This window comes from Mandrillus leucophaeus, unplaced genomic scaffold (genome assembly GCF_000951045.1).
Source record: "Mandrillus leucophaeus isolate KB7577 unplaced genomic scaffold, Mleu.le_1.0 Scaffold956, whole genome shotgun sequence".
In the NCBI taxonomy this organism is placed as follows: domain Eukaryota; kingdom Metazoa; phylum Chordata; class Mammalia; order Primates; family Cercopithecidae; genus Mandrillus; species Mandrillus leucophaeus.
Genome location: NW_012110430.1, coordinates 390126 through 402107, shown reverse-complemented (window position 1 = coordinate 402107; position 11982 = coordinate 390126). Strand labels below are relative to the sequence as shown.

General features: G+C 40.4%; 1 protein-coding gene across 3 annotated transcripts in view; it reads right to left on the bottom strand.

Annotated features, from left to right (window-relative positions):
- Positions 1-572: 572 nt before the first annotated feature.
- Positions 573-11982, bottom strand: part of EGF (epidermal growth factor) — a 107823-nt gene continuing 96413 nt past the window's right edge. For all 3 annotated transcript variants that reach the window (XM_011970570.1, XM_011970571.1, XM_011970572.1), the window contains 3 exons: positions 8199-8316; positions 4650-4731; positions 573-1634 (listed from right to left, as the gene is read on the bottom strand). In XM_011970570.1, coding sequence (XP_011825960.1) covers positions 1381-1634; positions 4650-4731; positions 8199-8316 — 454 coding nt within the window. In that variant the 3' untranslated portion in view covers positions 573-1380. The remainder of the gene's footprint in view (positions 1635-4649; positions 4732-8198; positions 8317-11982) is intronic.

Genomic DNA, 11982 nt, shown 5'->3' with positions numbered 1-11982 from the left:
CTGTAGTAACAATACCTTGGCTGCAAGAAAAATATTTAATTAGAACACTATGTGGAATTTTAATCTATAGAGTTGTAGATTTAAAAATTTTTTTAAAGAGTTACAAGGCTGGGCACCGTGGCTCATGCCTGTAATCTAATACATTGGGAGGCTGAAAGTCAATCACAATTCATTTTGCAAAATTACCAGCATGACCTTGCTTGAGGACAGGAGTTCAAGACCAGCCGGGGTAACATTGTGTGATCTCCAAGTCTACAGAAAATAAAAATAAAAAATTTAGCCAGGCACGGTGGCCTCTGCCTGTGGTCCTAGTTACTCGGGAGGCTGAGGCAGGAGGGTTGCTTGAGCCCAGGAGTTTGAGGTTGCACTAAGCTATGATTGTGCCATTGCACACTCCAGCCTGGATAACAGAGTGAGATCCTATCCTCTCTTTCTGAAAAAAAAAACAAACAAAAAAAAAAACAAAAAACCCCAGAAACATCAGTAAACTTGACAAATCATTTTGGTTCAACTCTAGCACTGCCTTAGACTATAATTAACTAATTAACCAGGCGTACAATAAAATGTTTATTTTTTTGGTGATTTTATTTAAATAATTAGAAGAAATACATCATCTATAATGAAAGTAAATTGGGCAATTTACTTACAATCTTGTAACTGAAAATACATACAAATTCTGTGCAATCACACCAAGAGGGAAAATTCTGTAGGGGAAAAGCACAGTAATGACTGAGAAACCCTGAAGCCTCCTGTGTAAATATCTTAAAAATAAAATGTTTTCATTCAAAGATTTTTCAAAAAAAAATAAGCCATCTAATTCTGAAGAAATCAGTTTCTAAATTACATTTTTCATTGATTCATCACAATTCATTTTGCAAAATTATCAGCATGGACCACGCCAATGTGCAGTTAAATGGCCTACACTGTATCTTAACAGTATTATAATAGTCAATCGTTTCATGAAATTGATATAAATGTTATGTCCAGATCAAAGAAATTACTTTGTAACTGACCAAACCAGTGTGATTGTCCGCTTTAACCCCTAATTTCTTCTGGGGCTGCAGGAACAACAAAAACAAAAATCTATTTGTATTGACTGCTGAAGACAACACAATTTACAAAGCACTGTTGTCCTGATTTGGGTTTCTAATAAGTTACCTAGTGATTCTCTCAGTACTCTTACTTGAAAATAAGACTGCAATGAGACTGCTTAAAAGAACAAACAAAAGCACAACTACATATCTGTCTCCAGGCGTTGAGTAGGTGATTAGTCATAGAGATTGTGGAACCAAAACCTATAGTTTTCCTCTACTTTTGCAAGAAAAGATACTGTGCATCAACACAGTTCATTCTTCTAGACTTTCCTTTTAATTCCAGTTTTCACTGAGTCAGCTCCATTTGGTGTGGTGGGTCCAGGGCCCTTTGTTGCCATAATGAGTTAACTGATAGGAGAGAATGGGGCTTCTGGACACCCCCATCGACGAGCCGTGTCCCATAGGAGGGCATATAAAAGCTTCGCTCCATTACCTGGGGACAGGAGCCCTTATTACTGGATACTGGAATCCAGCAGCCTTGCTCCGGGCCCACTCCACATAACTGGGGCTTCTGCCTCCATGAAGTTGGTTGCACTGACCCTATACAAAGACAAAAGAAATTTCAATATTCATATCATTCACCATAGATAGGCAAGAGAAACCCTAAATGGTAGTGGTTGAAGAACTGGCCTGAAAATGAGACACAAGGATAACCCATTTTCAAACTATTCTAGGCACATTTTTTTTTTCTTCTTCTTCTTCTTTTTTTTTTTTTTTGGATAAGCATCTCACTCTGTCATCCAGGCGGGAGTGCAGTGGCACAATCACAGCTCACCACAGCCTCTTCCTCCTAGGCTCAGGTGATCCTTCCACCTCAGCCTCCTGAGTAGCTAGGACTACCCAGCTAATTTTTGTATTTTTTGTAGAGACGGGGTTGCCATGTTGGCCAGGCTGGTTTTGAACTCCTGGGCTCAAGCGATTCGCCCACCTCAGCCTCACAAAGTGCTAGAATTACAGGTATGAGCCACCACACCCCACCCTGGGCCCAATTTTTAAAAAATTAAAATAGGCCAGTGCAGGGGCTCATGTCTGTAACTCCAGCACTTTGGGAGGCTAAGGTGGGAAGATGGCTTGCACCCAAGGGTTCAAGACCAGCCTGGGTAACATAGGGAGTCTCCATTGCTACATAAAATAAAAAACTAGCTGGGCATGGTAGTGCATGCCTGTGGTCCCAGCTACTTAGGAGGCTGAGGTGGGAGGATTGCTTGAGCCTGGGGAGGCCAAGACAGCAATGAGCCATGACCAAGCCACTGCACTTTAGACTGGGTGACAGAGTAAGACCTTGACTTAAAATAATTTTTAAAAAATTAAAATAGTCTTGGTTGACATCTTAAAATTTTTTTTAAAAATTAAAATAGTCTAGGTTGGTTGAGAGGATTTAAAGAACTGTACTACCTGTACTACCTGTTCTTTAGCTTTTACTGTGTACTTCTGTCTCCCCATCTGGACCACAGATGACTTGAGAGTAGATAGAGCTCAGGTTTTTTGTTTTTTGTTTTTGAGATGGAGTCTCACTCTATCTTTGTTTTGAGATGAAGTCTCACTGGAGTACAGTGTTGAAATCTCAGCTCACTGCAACCTCCATCTCCCAGGCTCAAGTGATCCTCCTACCTCAGCCTCCCGAGTAGCTGGGACTATAGGTGTGCACCACCATGCCAGATTAATTTTTGTACTTTTTGGTAGAGATGGCATTCCACCATGTTGGCCAGGCTGGTCTCAAACTCCTGACCTTAAGTGATCTGCCTACCTTGGCCTCCCAAAGTGCCCGGATTACAGGTGTGAGCCACTGTGCCTGGTCTGAGCTCAGATTTTAGATGTATTTCGTTTCCTTTCCCCTGGCATAGTCAGCTGCCCCTAGCATGTACTCTGCACTTAACCTGTGTCAACTGATGTCAGCTGAGCTCAGTGAAGATGGTTTTATGGAACTACACTAGTATTGTGTTGTAATGAGTTTTCCAGGAGCCCAGAACAGATTGGCTCAGAGCCAAACTTGATCTTTTATTTCATTCCTCACTTGATCTCCCCCCACCCCAATCTCTATGCGCACTTTCACCCCAGGCATTTATGAGACAGCTGGACATGATCAGGGATGTGATCACTCATGCTGGGAGACAGTTATATGAGTGGCCCACAGAGAATGGGTCAAATTATTTGCAGTACAGTGCAGGGGAAAAAAAGCAACAACAGCAAAAGAGACATTCTAATATATTCCAGAGTACTCAGCTAACTGTAATGAATCCTTAGTTCTTTTCTAAGTTTAACCAAATTCCTGTCAAAGCATTGTGCTATTAGCTTGCAAAATTATATGTGCCTCTATCGTGGATTACCATTATAAGAAAGAATTATGCACTTTTAGCTGCTCAAGGAAAAGTAGTAACTACAAGATATTCCATTACTTTTCAATAGTGCTACCAATAACAATAAGCACTGAAGCAAATTTTTGAAAATGCTGAATTTTTTCATTATCGCGGAAAGTAATGATCCATATAAAAAAACTATGTTATCTATTGTAGTTTTCATATTCAATTCTTAAGTGTACCTTAATATCCAGGCCTTCTTCAAATTAGGTAATAAAGTTGTACTGAATTCAGTATTGGGGGTTTCATGGCAACATAGGTATGAGAAGGGAATTTAGAGTGAGTTTTCCAAAACGAGAAGCCTATGTTCTTTCCAGAAAGAAATCTCAGAAGGAGGTTATGATAATAAGCACATTGAAGAAGGAAAAATACAGAAAATATAACTGGAGTTGATATTTCATTAGCTCTTTTCATTAGCAGAGGAACAGTTTTTGTTGGCTAAAAGTTTCTCTAAAGCTTTCCAAAGGCTCACGACACAAAGGCATGGTCAACAATGCCTTTGGCCTGTGAAACAATGTCCTCTCCTATGAAACAAAACTCAATCTGAGACCCAAACCCAAAAGGTTGATCATAATACAACTCTTGGAAAAAGTGTTATGTCAAAGGGTATGTGAGTTCATTTCTATCTGAAGTAGACTGAGTTCCTAAGAACCTGGGTTGATTTTATGGTCTCTCCACAAGTGGCTTGGCTGGACTTCATACACAGCCAGGTGTCTGGCTAAGGTCATGCCCCTGATAAGATCTGAATACTCTGAAATCCCCAGGACAATCCTCAGATCACCTTAAATTTACAGAAACCCTTCCCGCTAGATGAGTTGAACATGGAACACGTTTTCTTGGAACCATTTGCAACTTAACTGGGACTATACTTACAGCTACCAGTATAGATCCTGGACCCTAAGAATGACCTCAAAACTCATTTCAAATCAAGGAGTCATCCATCGTGTTCTTGCTCAAAGTGCAAGAACACGGGCTGCCTTGTGACTAGAGTTTTGAGTGAACATGGTAACCTCATATAAGGTAGAACTCCAGTGCAAATCAGGTCCATGGCATTTCAGTACAGCCCAGCTACTCACATAGCATATACAGTTTAGTTATTTTGTTTGTGTGTGTGTGGTTAAATGAGACTTTTCACTGAAAAACAGTCAGGATCTAAGTAAAAATAACCATTCATCAGGAGCCAGGGATAAAAACTGACCAACATCTGCTGCCTGGCCATCCTCACCAGCCACTGGTTGACTCCCATTCCTGAGGTCTTGGTGTTCCTTTGTAACCACAAACTGCAGATAACAAAAAGGAGGGAGAGAGGATATTGTTATAGTTCACAAATTATCTCAACATACATTGAATCAAAGTCCATGGCTTTACGATGTTCATCCTATGGAAAGTGAAGGTCAGAAGAAAGACCCTGTGAAGTTTGTCTTTCTAGCTAAAGAGAGATTCGACATTCAGTGAAGAGCCTTGTGTTACTTTCTCTTAAAGCAACTAGGCACTACCAATATGTTAACTGAAGAATCTATTCTAATTATGGAATCTCAGCTTTTAGGTGATGGATTCCTGGAGGCCACTGATTTACCATAAGCAATCCAAGGATTCATAAGTATTCTAAGAACTGCCCACAGGCCAGGGAAATAATATCTCATATATGTATGCACTACAACTTTTCATACACACAAACGCACACACACATTAATAACACTCATTTAAACATGTACCAAGTTCTGAGTAACTTGGGGCCCTTAAAGGTACTAATCTTGTGCAATGACCATTTTGCAAGCTGGTTGAACAGCCTAGGGACCTGGAATTTTAATAGGGAGGAACAGACAACAACAACATTTCTCTTCAGTCAGCAAAATGATTACTTTTGTCATTACTTGTGTTATCAGAAATTGATTGGGCACTTGCAATGCAGGCTGACCAGAGTTCACTGGCTCTCATTCACTTTAGATAGATTAGATATTAAAACAGATCCACGCTACAGGAAAGAAAAGAAGTGACCCCATACAACAGGACAAAGGACATCATTTGGTGAATCCTTCCTTGTCAATCAGTAACCAGGGCAAGGACTGCACCAAGGTTTTGGCTGATCAGGCTCCATTGGTTCAGAAATGGGCACTCCACAGAAAGGAGCACACAATTCAGAAACAACAGAAAGAGGAGTAGAGAAGAATCTCTTTGCCCACATTTTCCTTTGAGAAAGGTGTAGAAAGGGATGATGAGTGGAGTCAATCAGGGAGAAGACAGGGAAATGTTGGTAAGGGAAGGGTGAATCCAGAGAACATGTATTTTCATTTTCTTACTTTTTATAATACAAATCATGCTTCATCTCCTCCTCATTAGTGATCTCCCGCAGCAACACATTGCAAAATAAACACAGGACCCACTGTTTAAAGACACATGCCCATTATTTCTGTCTCAAGTCAAAATCCAACCCTCTGCACTGCAAATTTTCTAACCTCATGCCTCTCTGCCAGAAGAACATAGGTCCCGGAATTCTGGGCTGAGGTGGGAAAAGCAGCTAATGGAACTAGATTTGTTTCTGCTGCTGCTTCTCCTAGTTTGAGTGTTCAGCTCCCTCCTATTCCCTATAGCAGCAGTTGCTGTCAGGGACAGTTACGATGGCTGTGGGGGACTTAGCTCGGCAGCCCCAGGCCTCCTAGCATAGCTCTGAGCCAACAAGCTGCTCATGACAGCAGCAAATGCTTTTGATTTTTTAATAGACATATACAGATTGTGTTTCTCCTTCATTTCCATGATGATGAATTAATGAGATGAATTAAACCTGCTACTCAAAACCTGAATGAAATACCATGTAGACTGACAAGTGAAATCTGGGTAATTTAGAAGTTCACAAAGTCATGAGCCCTCAAAGAAGCAAGTATATTCTAGAGCTAAGTTGTAGAATCACATACTTCTGGAACTGATAAAGACTGAAGGGATCTTAGAGATTATCTAAACTAAACCCTTTGTACTGAGTGGGGAGCAGAGGTCTGCATAGGTTAAAGGACTTGCTGAAGATTAGATAGCCAATTGGTGGGAAAATAAGGCTAGAATTCACATTCCTTCTCATTTTTTAGAGATAAAGTCTCACTCTGTCACTCAGGCTGGAGTGCAGTGGCGCTATCACAGCTCACTGCAACCCTGACTCTTGGGTTCAAGTGATCCCCCTGCTTCAGCCTCTAGACTAGCTGGAACTGCAAGTGTGTACCACCACACCCAGCAAAGCTTTTTGTAAATCTTTTTAAAGAAATATGATCTTGCTATGTTGTCCAGGCTGGTCCCAAGCTCCTGGCCTCAAACAATCCTCCTGCCTTGGCCTCCCAAAGCATGGGGATTACAGGCATGAACAACCTTGCCCAGCCTCTATTTTTTCCCCCCATACTTGAGTCAAACCAAAAAAACAAGGAAGCACTGGATGCCTATTACAGGTAGGAAAAGATGATCAATTGGTAGTCAAAAGCACAGTCACAGGAAAGCTACTTTCCGGGAATTCACGGTGAGTTGGGAACTAGGGAGTAGGGGAAATCATGTGGGACGGACCCCAAACATTGCTCCTCCATAACCTCTCTCTAATAGCTCTTCCCTAAGGATTCAACCCTCCATGGACCTGCCATACATTCCAGTCTCTTCCACAATACATACCACAAATAATGCCAACAGCACGCACTGAATCAGTCGTTAACTCTGACAGATTTCTAGAAATGGAAGTTCCCTTAACTGATTCAAGAATGTGTAACCTGTTTCAAGACTGCCCTCTAGTGTTCCAAGATCCGTTACCGAAGTGGGTGATTTATGAAGCATCTTGAACTTCCCAAACCTCTGTGCTTCTTGGAAAACATTTGGATTGTCAGATAAAATACAGAACCCAGTTAAATTTAACTTTGAATTTAAATTTGAACTTTCAGTATAAGTATAATTTAACTAGGCATTCTATATTTTTATTTGTTAAATCTGGCAGCTATTCTGCTACTGAAATTTAGGGAGTTGAAATGTGTATGAAAAAAGAAATATTAAGAAAATGAGAGCTGAGTGCAGGGCTCATGCCTGCAATTCCAGCACTTTGGGAGGCCCGGGCAGGTGGATTGCTTGAACCCAAGAGTTTGAGGTCAGTCTGGGCAACATGGTGAAACTCTGTCTCTACAAAAAATAGAAAAATTAGCTGGGCGTAGCAGTGTGTGCAAGTAGTCCCAGCTATTTGGGAGGCTGAGCTGGGACGATCATTTGAGCCCAGGAGGTCAAGGCTGCAGTGAGCAGTGGTTGGACCACTGTACTCTGACCTGGGCAACAGAGCAAGATCCTGAAAAGAAAGAAAGAAAGGAGAGAGAGAGAGAGAGAGAGAGAGAGAGAAAGAAAAGAGAAGAAAGGAAGAAAGGAAGGAAATTAGCATAATCTTGGGTTTTTAAGACATCTATCTGGAATGTGTCAACTAAAAATATGGAAAGTCTTCACATAACACATACAAATCTAAGTTATAGAAAGAATCTACATGAAAGAAAAAAATTCCAAAAAGTTATTGTGCCATTAAATTATGGCCTTATTATAACTCATCTGATTCCTTTAGTTAATGACACAGTTCCCCCACCTTCCCACCCAGGACCTCCCTAGCTGATGTGGTCTTGGCTAACATTGACACCAGCTGGAAGCTATAACCGATTCCAGTCATTCTGAACTCAGTGAAAAAATAGAAAAAATGAACAGGGGTTAATATCAAGGCAATTCCTTGCTTCATCGGCTTTGGTCACATTACCCAAGGTTGAGGGCAAGAGGACATCCCATCCTCACTGTCAGCAGGCCTACGACTCCTCGCGTCTCTGCTTGACTCCTCAGAAGGATTCTTTGGATTTTTCGTTAGCAGCTTCTGAGTCCTATGATAAAGCCAAAATTTGAGACAATCTCACAACAAAACAAAATACTCAGCCCACTCAGTGATGGTCAGGGACAACTAACTATTTCTGCTACTAAAATTTCCGTACTTGTGTGGGAGAGAAGAAATATGAAGATAACTAGGAACATAATGTTAGATGTTCAAGGCATTCTTTTCTGCAGAACTGAAAATACTATCCAGAGAGTGTTTCATTCTTTCCAAGGTTCTATGAGGTAGAGGGTGTGTGTGTGCGCGCGCGCACATGCACGTGCATGTATGCCCATGCACGTTGGGGGAGATAGCCTTGCATTCATTCATTCACAGGTATTGAGTACTAACTATACTCCAGGCACTGTCCTAGTACTGATGATATAGCAATGAAAAAACAACTTACTAATTTTGCAGGGAGGGGTGGGGCAATCTGTGGAAAAAATATCTCAGCAACTGTGTGAGGCAGACTATGTTAGCTCCATTTACAAGTGAAGCCACTGGGGCTTGGAAATGGCAGTGACTCAACTAAGGCACACAGCTACCAATGGTGGTGTAAGAAGTGGGACATAATGACACAAAGTCTAGGCTGCTCTTACTGGTCCACTGCAATCTCTCACTCATAAAGAAATTAGAGGCAAAACCAGAAGGAGTGGATGACCCAATATAAGAAAGTCTCATAGTTGCTAAGCCAGGAAATACACTAGGTATCTTGCTTCCAAATCCAGTTTCTTAGAGTACTGTCTTGTTTGACATTCAGCACTAAGTCTACGCAGGGCACGGTGCCATTCACTAGGGCTGGGGGTGGGGAGATTTAGCATGGAGATGGATCCCCATCCTCAAAGCAGTAGCCTCTAGAGTGGTGCATCTGTGAGACTCCACAATAGCACTACTGTCCTGGGGCAGATAAGCAGCTTAATTGCCTCTAGGAATACAACTCTCTGTCAAAAGCCCTACCTAGACATCCCGGGAAGAGTGATAAGGATAGGAGGGGCTGCTGTGAATCTGGCATCACAGACAGCACCAAGAGATGGTATGGGTTATTATGTGTTTTAATCAAAGACTTCAAGGAAAAAAACGGAAGCAAGTGGCTAATATAAACAATTCCAAAGTTGCAAAGGTACAACGTTGTAATTTGTACCAGTCAGAATGGCTATTAATAAAAAGTCAACAAAACAAAACAAAACAAAACAAAAAAACAGATGCTGGTGAAATTTTGGAGAAAAGGAAACACTTATACACTGTTGGAGAGAGTGTAAATTAGTTCAACCATTATGGAAAGCGGTATGGTGATTCTTCAAAGAATTAACTGCAGAACTACCATTTGACCCAGCAATTCCATTACTGCGTATATACCCAGAGGAATATAAATCATTCTACCATGGAGGCACATGCATGTCAATGTTCACTGCAGCACTATTGACAATAGCAAAGACACGGAATCAACCTAAATGCCCATCAATGACAGATTGGATAAAGAAAATACGGCACATATACACCATGGAATACTATGCAACCATAAAAAGGAACGAGATTATGTCTTTTGTGGGAACATGGATGGAGCTGGAGGCTATTATCCTTAGCAAACTAACACAGGAACAGAAAACCAAACATCACATGTTCTAACTTACAAGTGGGAGCTAAATGATGGGAACTCAGGAACACAAAGAAGGGAACAACAGACACTGGGGGCTACCTGAGGGTAGAGGGTGGGAGGAGGAACAGGAGCAGAAAACATAACCATTAGGTACTGGGCTTAATAACTGGATGATGAAATAATCTGTACAACAAACCCCAGTGACACAAGTTTACCGTGTAACAAATCTGCACATGTACCCCTGAACCTAAAATAAAAGTTAAAAAAACCCACAAAAAAACAAAGTTATAGTTTGTGATGAAATACTTCCTGTTGGTTTTCTTACAAGGGAGTCCTTCCAAGAAATCACACATTGCAAACTAATAACATTAGAATACCTGAAAAATTTATTTAGTTTCACAAACATTAGACTTTTTCGTTTTGTTTTGTTTTTGAGACAGGGTCTCCCCCTGTCACCCAGGCTGGAGTGCAGTGGTGCAATCACAGCTCACTGTAATCACTGCCTCCCTGGTTCAAGCGATCTTCCCACCTTAGCCTCCCGAGTAGGTGGTACTACAGCTGTGCTCAGAAAGAATTGTACAACCCTGGATGCATTTCAGTGAAAAGAAAAAGAAAGGGTTCTGACGAGCTTTCTTTTTGAAGGAATAGTCCTTTCACTTCTGATTTTAGGTGTATGAGAGTCTGAGGTTGAAGATACTCTTATAGGTATGTAAAGTCTATAGTCATCTTTCAGTTGAACTGGTCTTTGAATTCCAAGTTTAAAAAGGCAGCAATTTGCTGTTAGCTTTCAATCCAGACCTCTGAAAAATGCCTATAGAACATAACACATACCGTGTCATAACACAACAAATAGGAAAAAATACTTAATAATTATGGCACGCATGAACTTAAGTTTCTAGTTTCCATTTTTTTCCCCTGTCTTTTGGCAATGGGCCAATGGGATGAACATTGATCATTCAATATTCTTTCTACATATATCCAAGATATTGATTACACACCAGGCTAAAAGGTCCAATGTTATCGATGGACTACTGAATTAAAATGTCAAGTTTGTGCCTAAGAATCTTGTCTCTCAAGAGGTGGTAGAAAAGGGCTTAGAGCATATGATTCTTTTGGGGGAAGGTTACAGTTCATAGAAAATAAAAATAATAACAGATAGCATTTATTAATTCCTATATGCCAGACCTACACTAAAGCCTTTACTTAGGTTAACCCAATTAATTTCACAATACCCTTAAGATAAGTACTATTCTTGCTCCTACTTTATAGCAAAGGGAATTAATGAAAACAGAGGTTAGGACACATGTCTGGTGTTATTTAGACACTGACTTGGATTTGAACCTGTATAATCTGATTCCAGAGCCTGTGCTCTTAACCACTACACTAGGCTATAACAGGATCTCTGATAAGTACATCTTGGCTGATATGTTGAATTTTCCAGAACACAAGACAGTTGCCACTTGAGTGGTTGTGTAGTACCTGTAAATGTGGTTAAATTTTTATCTACAGATGGTGGCAGCAGATATTTTGTACATTCTCAGAGAATTGGGACCTATTAGTCAAGTGGGTCTTAGATCCTCCAGCCACGAAATGATAAGATTGAACTAGATAATTCCATAAAGTCCCCTTCAGCCCTAAAGTTTTGTGACTCACTGATTTTGTACAGCACAAACCATAACAGTATATAAAATGCTTTTCAATATTGATGATAATAGAGGAAGCTGTCCTACTTTCTAAGAAAACAGAAAATGAGCAGTGTGATGCCTGTACCTGCATCCTAATGTAGTGTTAGTTTTAAAGAATTGAATGTATAAATGTTATTGTTCTACAGTTTTTAATTGTTAACTTGAAATTATTAAAAGCACAAAATCTGAGGACCAGAAATTTCCTTCCAAGTTAGGGAAGATACCAATTTTCTTTTATGACAGTTCTAATATTTTGTGGGAAATCAACTCAATGGAAGACAGCCACAAAAAATTATAGTTATGCAGGCTATAGGGGGAGCATATAAAATTAAATGAAGAAAGTGGAATGTAAAACTATATTATGATTGATAAAAAACACATATACTATGCAGGTGTA